At 48.7% G+C, this 18,302-nt stretch overlaps 1 protein-coding gene across 1 annotated transcript in view; it reads right to left on the minus strand.

The window, feature by feature from the left end:
- Nucleotides 1–13,318, minus strand: part of svep1 (sushi, von Willebrand factor type A, EGF and pentraxin domain containing 1) — a 63,224-nt gene extending 49,906 nt beyond the window's left edge. The window contains exon 1 of the mRNA XM_084691728.1: nucleotides 12,300–13,318. Within this exon, the coding sequence (XP_084547854.1) occupies nucleotides 12,300–12,824 (525 nt within the window). The 5' untranslated portion in view covers nucleotides 12,825–13,318. The remainder of the gene's footprint in view (nucleotides 1–12,299) is intronic.
- Between the last annotated feature and the right edge of the window lie 4,984 nt (nucleotides 13,319–18,302).

Here is an 18,302-nt window from a genome sequence, read left to right on the forward strand (position 1 = left end):
GAGGGCTCTCCCTGGGCTAACCTGAGGGCTCTCCCAGGGCTAACCTGAGGGCTCTCCCTGGGCTAACCTGAGGGCTCTCCCTGGGCTAACCTGAGGGCTCTCCCTGGGCTAACCTGAGGGCTCTCCCAGGGCTAACCTGAGGGCTCTCCCTGGGCTAACCTGAGGGCTCTCCCTGGGCTAACCTGAGGGCTCTCCAAGGCTAACCTGAGGGCTCTCCAAGGCTAACCTGAGGGCTCTCCCAGGGCTAACCTGAGGGCTCTCCCAGGGCTAACTTGAGGGCTCTCCCTGGGCTAACCTGAGGGCTCTCCAAGGCTAACCTGAGGGCTCTCCCTGGGCTAACCTGAGGGCTCTCCCTGGGCTAACCTGAGGGCTCTCCCTGGGCTAACCTGAGGGCTCTCCCTGGGCTAACCTGAGGGCTCTCCCTGGGCTAACCTGAGGGCTCTCCCAGGGCTAACCTGAGGGCTCTCCCAGGGCTAACCTGAGGGCTCTCCCAGGGCTAACCTGAGGGATCTCCCTGGGCTAACCTGAGGGCTCTCTCTGGGCTAACCTGAGGGCTCTCCAAGGCTAACCTGAGGGCTCTCCCTGGGCTAACCTGAGGGCTCTCCCTGGGCTAAAGCACAGCACAGCAGAACAACGCGTCACTGACAGAGAGAGAGAGGAGATAGGAAGCGTTCCCCCTCTTCTCTCCCCTCATTCTCCCTCCCCAAATATCACCACGAGACATTCCAGAAGGGCTAAAGATTCAACTCGACTGCATCCGTTTGGAAAGAGCCCACGCCACCCCCTGCCCCCCACCCCCCATTGGTTCGGAAGTGGGAGCGCTTGTTTTGACATGCTATCTGCTCTTGGTTCCACTGGCAAGAATAACAACAACAAGCAGAGCTGCCCAGTGGATAAGAACAAGGGCCCCAACACTGGACTCTCCAAATCTTACAGAGGACATGCTGTTTTATGGACTCTTTGGCTAAAAAACATATTTATCCATCAAATACGTAACATATGAAATAATAACTATCATCATTATCACATTTTGATATTTTAAAATCCAGTCTTGTGAGCACATGTATCCTTCTGGAATCACATCGGTCAAACACAGTAGAGACAGAAGGAAACTCTCTCTCTCTCTCTCTCTCTCTCTCTCTCTCCCCCCTCCCCCTCCCCCTCCCCCTCCCCCTCCCCCTCCCCCTCCCCCTCCCCCTCCCCTCCCCCTCCCCCTCTCTCTCTCTCTCTCTCTCTCTCTCTCTCTCTCTCTCTCTCTCTCTCTCTCTCTCTCTCTCTCTCTCTCTCTCTCTCTCTCTCTCTCTCTCTCTCTCTCTCTCTCTCTCTCTCTCTCTCTCTCTCTCTCTCTCTCTCTCTCTCTCTCTCTCTCTCTCTCTCTCTCTCTCTCTCTCTCTCTCTCTCTCTCTCTCTCTCTCTCTCTCTCTCTCTCTCTCTCTCTCTCTCTCTCTCTCTCTCTCTCTCTCTCTCTCTCTCTCTCTCTCTCTCTCTCTCTCTCTCTCTCTCTCTCTCTCTCTCTCTCTCTCTCTCTCTCTCTCTCTCTCTCTCTCTCTCTCTCTCTCTCTCTCTCTCTCTCTCTCTCTCTCTCTCTCACTCTCACTCTCACTCTCACTCTCACTCTCATCTCAGAGCCGGGACAGGAACTCCGGTCTGGCTGACAGCTGTGGACCAGAGACAGAGACAGACACATGCAGAGGCCATCGGAACAACTCAATGTCACATGTTAGTTTGACACTCAGCAGTAACCATAGCGAGGCACATACAGTACACCACACAAACACACACAGTGAGAACTACAGCTCTGTCACTCAACGCGAGCACAGCTCGCATCAGAAAGAGAGAGGGGGGGGGGGGAGAGACAGGAAGGGACGGAGCCAGAGAAAAAGGGAGCAAGAGAGGGAGAGTTTGAGAACAAGAAAGCGGGAGCGATAGCAGTTACAAACACGCAAGATAGAAGGGTTGTCCCTGTAAGCTCTGATAGAACCTGTCATAACACCATTAATCAACAGTGCCACCTGAGAGAGGGAGAGAGGGAGAGAGAGAGAGAGAGAGAGAGAGAGAGAGAGAGAGATAGAGAGAGAGAGAGAGAGAGAGAGAGAGAGAGAGAGAGAGAGAGAGAGAAAGAGAGGCGGGAGAGGGGACAGGAGACAGGAGGCGGACAAGGAGCTAATTCCACACCCTCGATCAGGAGAGAACACTGTCTGGCCCGGCATACTAAAACCTATTCAATTACACGCCTCATGCCCTCCTCTGGGTAATCCACCGAATGAGACATTAACAAAGACTGAATGTTCCAATCAGTTGGTGACATTCAACGTCATTGAACAGAGTAGAGTGGTCGAGGGGTAAAGAGATCACACACACACCATGCTTCAGACTCGCACGACTGGAGTTCTCGGATCCACCGGGTAACAACGTTCTACAACCCTGGACCCAGTGGCTCCATAGAATGTGTCCTGCACACAGGCAGAACTGCGGGGGGAGAGGTTCTGTCTGAAGGGTCTCCCACTGGTTAGGTCTACAGGACAGGAGACACGGACCCCCAGGGAACCTTATTCAGACTGAGACATGCAAGGGGGAGACATTAAAGGTGACACAATGTATATTTGAAAAGAAAACTTTCTATAGAAGTGTACGTGACCAAACTACACGAGCAAGGAGCTTGTGTAGTTTATAACCCCCTTATAAGGGAACCTGGACCATCGCACAGCCCTGGAACTTTAGGAAATCTACTCATTAGTGAAGCGAAAGCACGTAGCTTAAACTTAATCCAGCTGAAACGTTGCCCGAAACAAAACGCACACGATCCCAGAGGGAGTGCGTACAGGAGGAGGGGGGTCGATCCAGGGACGCTCAGGTCTTAGAGTCTGTCTGCGGGGCCTCGTCTGTGGAGAGTCCAGGCTGGATCACCGGAATCACTGAAGGCTTTAGTCCCCTGGCCCTTCACCAGGGTCTGCAGCCTGGCTCGTCCACCTCATCTGGACCTGATGGAAACCATGCTACGAAAACGGACACGCTCGCCTTCCTCTTCTGGCTCGACGCGCTCTTTCCTCCCTCTCTTCTGTCCGGTCCGTCTCTCTCCTCTCCCTCCGCCATGTCGTTTCCCTTCGTCTTACTCTCGTTCTGCCAGTCCAAACCTCTCTCTCTCCCCCATGTCTCTCCCTCTCTCTCTCCCTCCTCTCTCCCTCTCTCCCCCCCATGTCTCTCTCTCTCCCCCCATGTCTCACTCTCTCCCTCCTCTCTCTCTCCCTCCCCCCATCCCTCCCTCCCTCTCTCCAGATGAAGGGGCCTTGCCTCTGTGTTTCTTGGCTCTGGGTGGTGTGTCAGCAGGGAAGTCTCCCAGGCCAGGCCAGGGTACTTACTCGTCTGTCTGTGATGGAGACTGATGTTTAGTATGGTAAGATAACCCCTTATTATGGTTACGTGCGTCAACAGATTTCTTAAAATGACGTGAACAGAGCGCACTAAAAGTAACCAGAAGCTAATCGTGAGAGTTTTCATCTAAATTCATCGTTCCAAGTTCTAGAACCCCCGTACCGGACCTGTTCAGGATCGCAGCAAAGAACGCGATGGATTTTATTGCTCTTGAGGCAACGCTGGACAGAAAAATCATAATTCATAAAAAACACGAATAAAGCGATACAAACATTACGTCGCCGGGCAACAACATCTCCCTGTGTTTGGGTATCTTGAAACTGAGCTGATTATAATTGTGTTCTTTTGTTTTTCCTGAACCTGAAGGGTTAGAGGGATCTGTATCACATCCTGACAGACCAGAGAGAGAGACAGAGAGAGAGAGAGAGAAGGAACAGAGAAGAGGGAGAAAGAGAGAAAAGAAAGGGGAGGGGAGAAGTTTTTTGGCCTCTCCAGGAATGAGGTTTTATTGAGGCTGAAAACACAACAGAAGGGCTAATTACTGCAGTAAGTCCAACGCTGGCACACTCATCCCTGGGGCACGTCCTGTGAGCCACAACAAACACACACATACCAGCTCATTACAGGCAGGCAGAACTTTTAACATGACAATTGACTAGGCAGGACTACTCTACAGCTATACCTTGCGCTTTTACACAGTTTAGCATTGAATAATAATGAATAACACTGAGTAACTTTGAGTACCCGTGTGTAACATTGAGTACCACTGAGTAAAGAGTAACATTGAATGAGGCCCCCCCCCCCTTCCAGAGGGATCCACCGCCGCGACCTCCTGCTTCACACTGAGCCAGGCTCCTGACTGTTGACACGACTGGTTCCTCTCCTCAGACGACACCTCACTGACCTCACTGACCTCCCAGAGTATCAACCTCCTGGACTCCTCTTATCAGATACCCTCTCTGACACACACAAACAAACACACACTAAAACTGAAACTCACTGACAGATATGAAGAAACACACCAACACACACACACACACACACACACACACACACACACACACACACACACACACACACACACACACACACACACACACACACACACACACACACACACACACACACACACACACACACTGGTGTCAGCAGCATGTATCTTTTTTTCTTTGAACCTGAGTGGGAGCTGCCTGTTGTGCTGGGGTGAACACCTTTGTTGAGTGAGAGGTGATGTGTGTGTGTGTGTGTGTGTGTGTGTGTGTGTGTGTGTGTTGCTATATCTGGGCTTATCGGTGTCAAAGCGTGTGTTGGCGTGTGTATTAGTGTGTGTGTGTGTGTGTACCCACTATCGACCTGTGTGTCCACATGGTTCTTTACACAAACCCCAGTTCAACATCCACTAGCCCCCCCCCCACCCCACACAAACACACACACACGCATGAATATCCACACCTAGAAGACATGATTGTATGGATCTCACATCAACTGGCTTTCTTTTATAATCCTTCTTCTGCTTCCATTAGACAGGGAGACACAGGAAGACAATGATGTGAACACACAGAGACACCAGGAGAGATGTGTGATAGAGACTCTGGGAGAGATTGCTCTGGTCTGTTGAAACCACCAGCTGCTCTGGTAAGGCTGGACTTCAGTTAGTGTTTCACATATCTGAAAAGATAGATCGTTCTCATTTTCTCTCAATATCCTTAGCTCATTTCAAAACCACTATGAGAGGGTGTGTTTGTATGTGATAGTGTGTGTGTGATTGTTTGTGTGTGTTGGCGTGTGTGTGCGTGTGTTGGTTCCTTCCATGTGTGTGTGTGTTTTTTACAATGTTTGGCTCCATTAGCAGCCTTGTGGCTGCAGTGCTTTACATCCTGAAATGCGGTCGGTCTGCAGGGATTTCTCTGTGGTCGGGACCTGGGACCAGGGACCTGGGACCAGGGACCAGGGACCAGGGACAAAGGACAAAGGACCAGGGACAAAGGACCAGGGGCCATGGACCAGGGACAAAGGACCAGGGACCAGGGACCAGGGACCAGGGACAAAGGACCAGGGACCAGGGACAAAGGACCAGGGACAAAGGACCAGGGGCCATGGACCAGGGACCAGGGACAAAGGACCAGGGACCAGGGACCAGGGACCAGGGACAAAGGACCAGGGACCATGGACCAGGGACCAGGGACCTGGGACCAGGGAGCTCTGGCTAACCAGACCAGACTTCCAGACTCTGAGTTTGGACCCACGGAGGGAGAGAGAGACCAGGGAACACAGGGAGGAATGGAGCTGATGTTGTGTTGACACACATAACTACCGCAAACACAAACAAATTACTGCACACCCTGGGCCTCAGTCCCAATCCACACCACCCCACACACACACACAGCAATTGCACACACACGCACACACACACTGAATTTAAATTAAACAACTGCGTCACAGATCGAGAATGATAAGTATGAAGTGGTGCATTCAGAACCGTACAACCACTGGTGAGGAAACATGTGCCCGTAGGTTGGACCGGTGACTGAGGTCCGGAGTTATGCAGGTTCTGGTCCAGGTTCTTGGTTCTGGGGTGTGTTTTCCATCTCTAGTACACAGATCCACTGCTCTTTCCACTGGAGTCAGTGTTGCTGTAGGACGAGAGCTAGCTAAAACAGACCACAGCTAGTTTCAGGCCAACTGGGAGACATGCAACATCCACAAACAACACACAAACATGTTGTACGTACTTATCTACGCAGCCACGCACACACACACACACACACACACAGCTGCCTGACTAGACACCCGGTCCTCAAAGGCTCATTTAGAACAGCCTGTTAGCAACCTCATCCTCCAGCCAAGGGTAAGTCAACACCCAGTCATGCTAACACAGCCCTGTATGCCACTTAAACACTCACACACACTCGCCCTCAATAGCATGTCGCAGGCCGACGTATCACCACCAATCATAACATCCTAAAGAGTCACATAGGTGCTATAACAAACAGGGACAAAGTAACAGACCATTATAAACTCTATCTCTATCTCTACTGTATTTACTCTCTCAGTCTCTCTCTCTCTCGCACTCTCTTTCTACTCTTCTCTCTCTCTCTCTCCCTTTCTCTATTTCCAACTCTCTTTCTCCCCTCTCTTTCTTTCCCCCCTCTCTCTCTCTCTCTCTCTCTCTAACTCATCTGACCCACTGTGTGTGTGTGGTGTGTGTGTGTGTCCCTCTACCTGCCATGCATCTTTCAGCAGTCACCTATAACAACAGACCCCTCAGTCTTCGGGGTCATCTCCTTGCAGCATCAGTGAGGACAGGTGCTCTCCAGAAACATGAAGACTGTGCCCTGAAGACTCCTGTCAGTGCTTTCTATTTCCCCCTTCTAGTTTCCTTCCAATCCCCCCCCTCCTCACTCTCCCCCCCCCCTCCTCACTCTCCCCCCCCCCCGGTGCTCTCTCTGACCATCAATCTGTCTGTCTGTTCGTCTTTCTCTTAATCTGTCTCTCTCTGTCTCTCTCTGTCTCTCTCTGTCTCTCTCTGTCTCTCTCTGTCTCTCTCTGTCTCTCTCTGTCTCTCTCTGTCTCTCTGTGTCTCTCTCTCTCTCTGCTACACACATAATCATCTGTGTATCACTGATGATTTGAGTCTATCATGTCAATCATAGTGTTTTCCAGCTCTGCCGTGTGCCCTGTTTTAGACACAGACTGGTGTTTCAGAACCAGGACGTCTTCCCCGGACACTCCGAGTCACCTGGGTCCTAGAGAGAGACAGGCTGGCAGGGCCACACACCAGTAGGGCCAATGGCACAGTGTTGAAAGGTACAATGCTGTCTGTTCCCAGAGAATATAATGTAGTATACTGTGAGAATGTCAGTGGGAAAATACTGTGGAGGAGGTGGGATTGTACTACCACTAAGACTTTCCTTCTCCTCATTTCTTTACCTATGTCATCCTTTCTTTTTTCCCCTCTCTCCTCAAGTAGCACATTTTCTTGAGTTAGGAAACCACAGTAAGCTATGGAGACTCTTGCTGAGAGCCCAAACATTAGTGTTGTCAGTCGGTTCAACGGTGAATAAGAAAGGAAATATCTCACCGGGGGAAACAGTCATAGGTAACTGAGTCAGGAACATGAAAGCGTGTTATTATAGAGCAGAGGCAAATGCACAGCTCTGGTACTGTAGCTTCACGGTTGGAGTTTTATAAAAGACATTCCTGTCTGTGTCTTATCTAGGTCTGGCCGGGAGACTGGCTGTGTCCACATCAATCTCTGTTAAAGAGAGAGAGAGAGAAACAGAGAGAGAGAGAGAGAGAGAGAGAGAGAGAGAGACGCTAACCTTAGCAGTTCTTATCAGAGGCCAGACCAAAAAGCTCACATTTCTCCACCTCCAACCACTTCACAATTTCTCTCAGAGTCTCGTTCTTCCCCACTCCTCTCTTTCACTTCCTCCCCTCATCCATCCATGTTAGCGGCTGACGCCCCGGGGCGGGGGGGGGGGGGGGGGCAGGGGGGGGGGGGGGCAGGGGGGGGGGGCAGGGGGGGGGGGGAGGGCAGGGCTGGGATGGATGCAGACATGACAAGATGAGAGAGGAAACACTATCCTTTCTTATCGGAACCTGGGCCTCCCCATCACCCCGGGGCCAGAAACAAAGACCATGTCCTTTCTTTACCTCAGTCCACCCATCCCTCAATATTTCTTTGCCAACTTTTTCCCTTTTGCTGGTTTTTCTTTTTCACTCTCTTTCCCCTCTCTCAACTCTCTCTCTTCTTTCCCTTTTCCCCCCACTTTTAATCGCGTGGAACACTTTGATTCATCCCATCCATAAAGGAGGAGTTAGTTTTACCCTTCTAATCACCAACCTCCCTCAAGTCAGACTGATCTAAATCTACCAAAAGAAACTGACTCATACTCTGAACACGCTGCCAAAATAAACCTGTGAGATTTATTTGTAAGTTCCCAATGATCAGAGCTCAGTCTGCTAGTGAACGACCAGGAGCCAGTCTGCATCCAGACGGGTTAGGAGCTCCAGGGCCCAGGGGAGAAACCTCCTGCTGGGCTTGCTGCTGCACACACCCAGCACGCCGGTCACCCCGGGTCCCAGGGTTGGAGCCCACAAGAACCTCCCATTTTCGGAAAGCAAGATGATAATCACTGAGAAATACTGTGGCGAAAAAAAGCAAGCTCGATGAAGCGGTTGTACTCCAGGCTGAAAGTCGGGGAGAAGTTCCAAAGACACAGCTTCATGTGGTTGCCATGACGCAGTTCTCGCATCGTCGTTATAGAGCTGTCGTCTTGGTTCCGGGTCTCCCTTCGCAAGATTCCGACGTGACATGGCAACGATGACACGAAAAGAATCTTTGAGACAAACCGGTGTTCTGACATCTCCTCAAGTGGGTGACACAGAAGTTCCTGCACGATTTCTACATTGCTTGTTTTTTCAACGGCATATCTCAACACCTCTTTAAATAGGTCTGAGAAAACATTTTCTCCTCACTGTTTCCGGTTAAACAGCCCATTAACAGATGTTTGGAAACACAACCTCATATTTTGACTGCAATGGGACTGCAATCCCTCCTCTCTTGTGCTCTATAATTGGGCTCATAAACACTGTGGGGGTCAACAGCACTATGGGGCCAACATCTCTGGAATTCTCAGTCTGGGGTGAGACCCAGGGTTGACCTGGTGGGGGAATGACAGGGTTGGGGGAAGGGGGGGGGCTATTACGAAATAACTATATCAAGAAAAAACTCAATACCCCATATGCTTCTTTCTCTCTCTCTCACACACACACACACACACACACACACACACACACACTGTAGGAAAAATAGGGTGCATGGACCATTTGAGCAGTCTGAGGACATGCAGCTGCACTTCCCCAGTAGGTTTGTGTGTGTGTGTGTGTGTGTGTGTGCGCACGCGTGTGTGCCTGATGTTCAGGTTTCTCTTAATACGCATGTGATTGCAATGTCGGAAAAGGAGAGGCAGGAAAAGGGAATCGAATTAGGAATTTCTGGAACATGTCATAGCAGAGGAAGTTAGGAGTTAATGACACACCTGCCAAGCTAATTTACACACACTTATCCTCAAATACACACCACACGGCTGCCTTGAAGTGCCACTTCACAGAGGAACTAAATCAGTCATCTTTTCATTATGACCCAGATTCAAGTGAGCAGAGCCCAGCCAAACCCCGTTCAGGTAAAAACATTTAAATACTTATGGAGGAAAACCAGCAACATTCTTTCTATTCTCTCCCTCTCTCTCTTTTTTTTCTTCTGTTACGCAACGATTAGAACACACTGACACAGTGGGCCGCCAGATTCAGTTATTTTGAGTGTGTCTCTGGCACCTGCTGAAGCCGAGGCTTGAGAAGGTGGATTTCTGCCAGGACATGGCAACCCAGAGGCAAATCCTCTCAATAAGGCACAGTTATGAGAGAGAGAGAGGAGGTTGCTGGTCGTTTGAAGCCAGGCAGCGTATAAATTATTGTTTTAGTTTTTATCAGTGAGGTTATGAAAATGTGGAAGGAACTCATTAATCAAAGTCGTCGGTTAACCGTTACACGCTAAGAGGAGGGAACACTCTAATGATCAGGGCTCTATGCTGACTACAGTTATCATAATTCAAAAAGGTTTGAAAATAGTTGGTTTCTGTAGCTTGGTACACTATGAGAGTAAAGCATGCTTCGTAAAGATATTAGTGTGTCATGACAGGGCAACATAACAGTCACTCCCTCGAAACAGTCCCTACATCCCCCTCTTGAACCTACAAAAGTAACACTGCAACAAGGATATGTTTTTATGTACACAGTAGGCTCCTGTCAAAAAGAGAAGAGGATAGGTTGAGAGAAAGAGAGAGAGAGAGAGAGAGAGAGAGAGAGAGAGAGAGAGAGAGAGAGAGAGAGAGAGAGAGAGAGAGAGAGAGAGAGAGAGAAAGAGAGAGCCCTGGAGGAATGCTCTGTCTGTACATGCACCAGTGGCGGAAAAATGTATCTTTAATGGATCCCAGCATTCTGCTGCACTTACAACACATCGAGAGCCAAGAGAATAAAATAAGTCGTTATTGTTACGTCCACCACAGTTTACGGTAACATTAGCGCCCCAGGTGCCCTGCAGAGACACACCAGAAGAACCACAAAACTCATGAGAACAGGCCAACTAACTCGCCTACTAACTAGTACTTTTTGTAATAACACAGAAAGCTAGATAAGAGGAACATAAAAAAAGTCCCTCTATATCTCCTCTTAAATTGGGGTCGATGAAGAGAAAAGGAGAGAAGAAGATGGGAAGAGAGTCTACATGGCAATGGGAAGTTAGACTCCATGCCTGGAAACCAGCCTTTTCTATAAGATAGTCATATCAGATAAGGCTATCTTTCCACCTTCACATCACAGAGGCTGTAGTCAGAAGATTGTAGTCCCATTACTCATAGCCAACAGTTCAGAGCCACAAAAACAAGACTTACAGTAACCGAGTCAAAACGCTCCACTACATTAGTGGTTTTCTAACAACCGCTTAACTCCAAATATGCCAAATGAGAAGCAAACATAAAACACGACCGGGACATATCGCTCCCCTAAAAAAAATCCATGGCCGACAATCTACTACAATCTACTACACATGATAAATCTCCCCAAACATAATGTTTATTAGAGGTGTGATAAGAGGAACAGATGCTGTTCTGAGAAATCTATTCCCCTGATAGCAGGTTAGCTGCTGCTGTGTTTGAGCCAAGCCACGCTCTTATCAGACAGACCCAAACGAGCTAGCGTCAGCACGTTAGCATAAGCCAAGCCTCGGGCTAGGGCTCAGAGCACTGAGACACATGGGGCTCAGTGCTAAGCAGGGTACCAGTGCGATGCTAAAACAGAACCGTGAGGCTAAACTAAGACTGTGAGGTCAGTCGTGGACGACAGTCCATTGGACTTCATAGTGTATTCACTGGGGGGTAGGTACATAGGAGTTGATATTGTGTTGTTGTCTGTGCTCTTGTGTGTGTGTGTGTGTGTGTGTGTGTGTGTGTGTACAGCTGGTTGGACTTGACTGATTGATTCTACCACATGTTAGGAAGGGTGTGTGTGTGTTTGTGTGGCACATCAACAAATCATAAACTAGCTACCAGTTGAACCCCTGTGACCTCAAGAAACCGAGTCCCAAACAAGCTTCCTCCCTTCCCCTCTCTGTCTCCGTTCAGGCTAACTGGACAGCCTGAACCTTGCTGCGTCCAGCCCAGTCATGGTTCTTATCATCACAGATAAGAGCCTTCAGGTCACTAAGGGGGAGTGAGCAGATGAATGTTGTAAGGAGCGGGTACACGCTGTATCCCTGACAACCCCCCCCCCCCCCCCCAAAAAAAAAAGCATATTTTATTTCAAGATATAGAGCATGAACACATCCCATGTGCTCCTGTGTTTTCAAGAGTGCGTGTGTGTGTGTGTGTGTGTGTATTTTCATCACTAGAAAGTCTCAACCACCTCCCAGCACAATCACTTCTCCCTAAAAACCCTGGTGTATGATTCAGGGGACAGAGGAATGTCCCTCACAGGATGTCATTTAAACACACACACACACACACACACACACACACACACACACATACTTACATTGATCTCACAAAACCACACACTGCTCCACACACACTGCTGCCAAACCATCTAGGAAACAGATCCATTTAACAAACATAAACACGGCACAGACTTACCATTTAGATACACTGTATATACAGCTCACTGTACACACATACACACACACACATATATATACACACATAAGAGAACTTAAGCAATATTCCATATCAACACTTTCATTGTCCTGTACCTTTCAGACCAGACAGTCATATTCAAAATCACACATAGCCTTGGACACTTGAATAGTGCTTCTAATCCCACACACACACAATCTCAACACATACACACACTCTCAAGACACACACACTCACCGCTGCACGCTGGAAGGCTCCTTTAGTGTAGGTCCCTCCTCCTCGATAGGTGATGGCAGGTATCTCCTGGTTGAACAGGGAACACTTGTGCTGGTGAGATTTGGGCGCCGAGATGTGATCGACGCGCGTCACCACGTGGGTCTTGGAAGAGAAGGTGACGAGAGCCACGCGCGTGTTCTCCGCCGCCACCGGGAAGTCGGACAGAAGCTTCCGGACGAAGCGCAGCTCGGACAGGAAGTTGTTGGCTCCCACGCTGGACGACTCGTCCACGAGGAAGACCAGGTCCAGGCGCGCGCTCTTCTCCCGCAGGACGCGCACGTTCTTCTTGAAGGCCTGGCCCAAGCGCTCCACCTTGCTCTCCACGCTCTCCGACGTGTTGAGGGGGGCCGGGGGCCCCGGGCGGACGGACCGGGCCTGGGGGGACCGCTGTCCCTGGAGAGCCGGCCAGGAAGACGACGTCTGGACCAGGCAGCACCAGAGCCAGCTCCACAGGAGCACGGAGGAACTCCTCCACAGAGATGACATGGTGGCGACCAGTAGATACAGTCCTTTTGCCGCTAGTCCCAAACAGTCCTTCTAGAACAAACTGACAAGATGCCAACAACAATGATGATGAGTATGGTGATGGTGGTGATGAAGGTGTCCTATGTCCTCCTGTGTTTCATTATACACAGCATTGTTCCAAATTCAAGGAATTAAAACCCCCAAAAGGCTGTGAAAATCTGTTAAATTCCAATGAGGATGATGAGGGTGCACTTCTCCAATCCAGATGTGTCTGCTATCTTCCAAGCCTCCTGCATCCAGGTGTGAAGCAAGATATCTGTCTGCTTGTCTATCTATTTGCCTGTCCTGTTTTATCTGTCAGTCTAATCTCTTTCTCTCTCTCTCTCTCTCTCTCCGTTCTCTCTCTTTGTCTCTGTGTCTCTCTTTCTTCTTCTGTGGTTTTGTCTCAGGGCTCAGTCTGTGACGCCTCTGCACCCACTGCCAGTCTCCTAATGCCTCTTCCACCACGAGCTCAAAATCATTTGAAAAAAAAGAGGGAGAGAAAAGTTCCTCTGAGTGCGTGTGTGTGAGAGAGAAGTGTGAGGAGGAGAGCGGGGGCAGAGAGGGAGAGTGTGGAAGAGAGAGAGAGAGAGGAAAAAGGGAAAAGGGGGCAGTCACAGCCGTGATGTCATTTTTTTCTTTCTCCTCCTCTCCTCTCCTCTCCTGTTCTTCTATGCTCTCTATCTCTCTCTGTCTCTCTCTCCCCCCCCTCTCTCTCTCTTTCTCTCTCTTTCTCTGTCTCTCTCTCCCCCCCCCTCTCTCTCTTTCTCTCTCTTTCTCTGTCTCTCTCTCCCCCCCTCTCTCTCTCTCTCTCCCCCCTCTCTCTTTCTCTCTCTTTCTCTGTCTCTCTCTCTCCCCCCTCTTTCTCTTTCTCTCTCTTTCTCTGTCTCTCTCCCCCCCTTTCTCTCTCCCCCCCCCTCTCTCTCTCTCTCTCTCTCTCTCTCTCTCTCTCTCTCTCAGTGTCACTGGAGCGCCTTGTCTGTCAGGCTGTCAACATTCCCAAAGTAAACATCAGCACCGGGTGCTCTGATCAACTCCATATGTCTGGTACTGTCCACACACACATCCATGCCGATAACCTCACAGGCTCAGTAATCATTCAAGAGGTGTGTGTGTGTGTGTGTGTGTGGTGGGGGGCAGGGAGAAGAGTAGAATGAGAAACAGGATTTCTATAACAGATAATGATACACTATTGAGATACCTCAGCGAGCGTGTTGTCAGGAAGGACCATTAAGGAAAATTGATCACACAACAGCTGGAACAAATAGATAAGCCAAATAATGCTTCACCGAAACACCATTCTTGTAATTGCCACTCTCCCTCCTTCCCCCTCCTTCTATACAAGTGCCTAAAGGATAGAAATGAGAAGAGAGATTAAAAAAAAGAGAAGAGAGATGTCTCTCTATCTCTAGTCTTGTCTCCCTTCAGTGATTTTATCTGTTACCAAAACAAAGGCAGGCAGTGTTAGTGGAGCACAGAGACGCAGAGCGGTTGTTAAATCCCAGACTACATTTATAGATCCTCCTCTGGAATTGGATGTGTGATACTGGAACACTCACAGAGAATTCAGAATCAGAACCAGTTCTCCTACAGTAGAGCAGACTAGAGTAGAGCAGAGACCATCAAAATAGAAAATATCAGAGCTGAGTAGAGCACATTAAAGTAGAGCACATTAAAGTAGAGCACAGTAAAGTAGAGCACAGTAAAGTAGAGCACAGTAGAGTAGAGCACAGTAGAGTAGAGCACAGTAGAGTAGAGCACAGTAGAGTAGAGCACAGTAGAGTAGAGCACAGTAAAGTAGAGCACAGTAAAGTAGAGCACAGTAGAGTAGAGCACAGTAGAGTAGAGCACAGTAGAGTAGAGCACAGTAGAGTAGAGCACAGTAGAGTAGAGTGGCCAGAGGAAAGCTCTCCCGAAGGAGACCACAGAGAGGGTGTTAACCAGCCCTTTTAAACCACCTTCCCTCTCCCCCTCCATCTCTCTCTCCCCCCTCTCTCTCTCTCTCCTCTCTGTCTCTGTCTCTCTGTTCCTCTCTCTCACTCTTTCTCTCTCTCCTTTAACAGCTCTGGAAATGTATGGTATTGGTATGAGATGTGGGAACTGCAAGCAGCACCATACTGAGTCCATGAGTGGAATAGGAGAGATATGGAAACAATGTAAATCTCTCTCTCTCACACACACACACACACGAGGTGATGAGCACAGCTGTGACTTCCTGTTTCCCTACACACACCCTCACTGGACCAGAGGGGGGGGGGGGTGGGGGGGTCCAGATCCCCACTGAGGTGGTCACCCTTGAGACACTGGGAAAATCTCCAGACCAATGGAGCTGGTTTGTAAGTACACGCCCCATAAAGGTGTACACAGCAACCTCCCCAGTCTAGTTCCACCCACACACACACACTAGGTGCAAAGACCATATCCAGGAAAGCAGTCACACACACACACACACACAGTCTCCTCCAGGGCTAGTCTGAGGGCCTGAGAATAGGCCTCCTGTGGTTTGTGGTTCCTCTGTGGGTGCTGCTGCTATGACTTGGCCTGTGGGCCATTCGTCTTCCTGCTCAGTTCTGCTGCCTCACAAACACACACACACACAGCCACACACACACAGCCACACACACACAGCCACACACACACACAGCCACACACATACCCACACACAGCCACACACACACACACACACACACAGCCACACACACACAGCCACACACACACATATACCCACACACACAGCCACACACATACTCTAGACTGTTCTGTAAATATAATCTCCTTCCACTGGACTTCTTCCCTCTGTCCAGAGCATTTATACACAAGGCCAAGTGGCCATGGTCTTTTTGACTATCTTTTTTTGTCTATAGCTCAAAAAACACAAACACAGAGACACACACGCACACAAACACACACTATGGTGGTCTCGGTCAGACATTGATAGTAGCAAGCTTACTTCCTGCCTGAACTAACAACAGTGAGTGGCCTCCCTCCTCTTCCTCCCTCCTCTTCCTCCCTCCTCTTCCTCCCTCCTCTTCCTCCCTCCTCTTCCTCCCTCCTCTTCCTCCCTCATCAGTTCTTTAGTGAAACAGCAATGTTTTTTACACTTTGGGATTTAGGGCCCTATTTTGACGATCTGAAACTCAACGCAAAGCGCAAGTAACTTTGTGGGCGTGACTCAGGCTTGGTTGTTATTTTGCCGGCGGGATAAATGACTTCTAAAAAGGATTGGTCTGAAGTAGCTACATTACTAAAATGTGTGGTTTGGGCGTAACGTGCAATAAACCAATCAGAGCGTCATCTCACTTTCCCTTTAAGAGCAGCGCTTGTTCCATGGCGGATTGCTATTATAACAGGAGCGGTTCACAGCCGAGGAGACCGACGTTCTCGTCAGGGCCGTAAAAGATAGAGAAATGACATTGTAGGGGAAAGGCAGAGCAGTTTTCTCACTGCACTAAATTTCCCGCGCATGCTGCTCATTCAAATTCTTATTTTTATATATATTTTATTTTTTTAATTGTTATATTTTTTTATTGTTTGGTTCTTAGAATTAGTTGAACTATTGTACTTTTTGAGTTAATTTAAGAAACGGTAGGCCCTATATGTTTATTGTTTGCGCCTTCCTGCCACAGTAAATTCCGTGTTTGTGTAACATAAGCTACATGGCGAATAAATCGAATTCTGATTCAGATCCTGATGGAAATGGGGGAAGAAACCCACCCAAATTAGCTTCGGTTTAACAGGCGTGGGAGGAAATTGCCACAATTGTTACAAATCAAGTTCACATACATAGAGATTTCTCATGAAACACTTTTTATAATCGTTGAAGAAATGTAACACGCCATAAATCAAAACAATGTAACATATCTTCGCAGAAAGAAGACCCTGGCCTCGCCAGCACTGCGCACGGACCAAGCTTGCGCCCTTAAAATAGCATCTGAATAATACGCCATTGACCTCGGACCACGTTTTTCCTGGTCAGTGGCGGAATTGTGTTTCGGAAACTGCAAAATAGCACCAGGGAACGTTTGCGCCGGAACACGCCTCCTTTTTCGCTGAACCGCCCACGGGAGTGCAAAGTAATTTCGATGTGCGTCTGTGGAGCGAAAAGGCGGCTTTGCGTCGAGTGCAAAGTAACTAGGAATGACACTTGCGTCGTTGACTAAATCCATTGTGCTGGGTGCAAGATCGGGCCCTTGGACTCTCTTTATGCCCTCACACACACACACACACACAGTCACCTGACAAGCGTCTGAGTTAAATCAGGTCCAATCATATAGCTCTAGGACATTTTCATATTTGGAGCATTGTAGTATTCAAATTAAAAGTCATAGGCCTACATCATATTTATGGCGCTGCACACACACACGCTGCTCTTGGTTAATCCTTACCTGTGACCTTCACCAGAGAAGGCGTAGCAGGTGCGGAGGGTCTCTGATGCAATTTGCTCGAAGGAAGACATTTTAAAGGCAAGAAGTCTTTAGGTTTTCCGTCTAAAATGTGCAGTTGCTGAGTGGGCCTAAACGCAATGGAAAACACGTTTCCGTTAGAAAAGGATCAACAGAACCCCCGTTATTTCCATTAAACTGGTTCATCTTCAACTAAACGAACACCACAAATAACACGTGCCAGAGACTTCATGAGATAATTAACAGCTTTCTCTTTAACTGTTTAATGAGAGGAGCGTTAATGAAATACAAGGCGTCTTTTAATGCCAACTGTTCACACACACAGGCGAAAGACGTTACATTTAGTAACCTCACCCAGTCTTAAATTATTTTAACGATTAACTAGTTAATTTTGAAATGTCAGTTAAAGACTTAACTATGAGCTCGATCTTACTGTCGCTTTAATTCATATGGTATTATATCGCCATCTACCGGCAAGACAGTAGTGGTATGGTCGTCCTATAGAGTTATTATAGGGTCGTCCCGATTAGTTTTTCATTGTCATTATACTTTGACTTCCACTAGATGGCGGTATAGTAATCAAAAACATGAAGGGAGGTCATAGTTCAATTCAATAAAAGGTTAGATTTGTTGAATTTACTTTTCCATTTTTTGTATTATTGTTGTTGGAAGTGAAACTTGCCTGATCTTTCACTGAATGTATCGGTGTCAGCAGTGCAGGTTTGTGTGTGTGTGTGTGTCCTTCCAGTACAGGAAGTAAAACTAGGCTGTGTGAGGACCCCCCCCCCCCCCCTGCACACACACACACACACTCTAACCGTGTGCCTTATCAGTTGCACCATTGTACTTTAGTGATGACAGGCAACATGCAGCAAGTTGAAGCTTGAGGATAGATAAGGAAATGGTCAATCACACGTGACCCTTCTTCTCCGGGACGAACGTGCGTGTGCTGAGACTGCAGTCCATAGAGGGCTGTGAGACTGCAGTCCATAGAGGGCTGTGAGACTGCAGTCTATAGAGGGCTGTGAGACTGCAGTCTATAGAGGGCTGTGAGACT

This window comes from Hypomesus nipponensis, chromosome 25, assembly GCF_054491055.1.
Source record: "Hypomesus nipponensis isolate SF chromosome 25, ASM5449105v1, whole genome shotgun sequence".
Lineage (NCBI taxonomy): Eukaryota > Metazoa > Chordata > Actinopteri > Osmeriformes > Osmeridae > Hypomesus > Hypomesus nipponensis.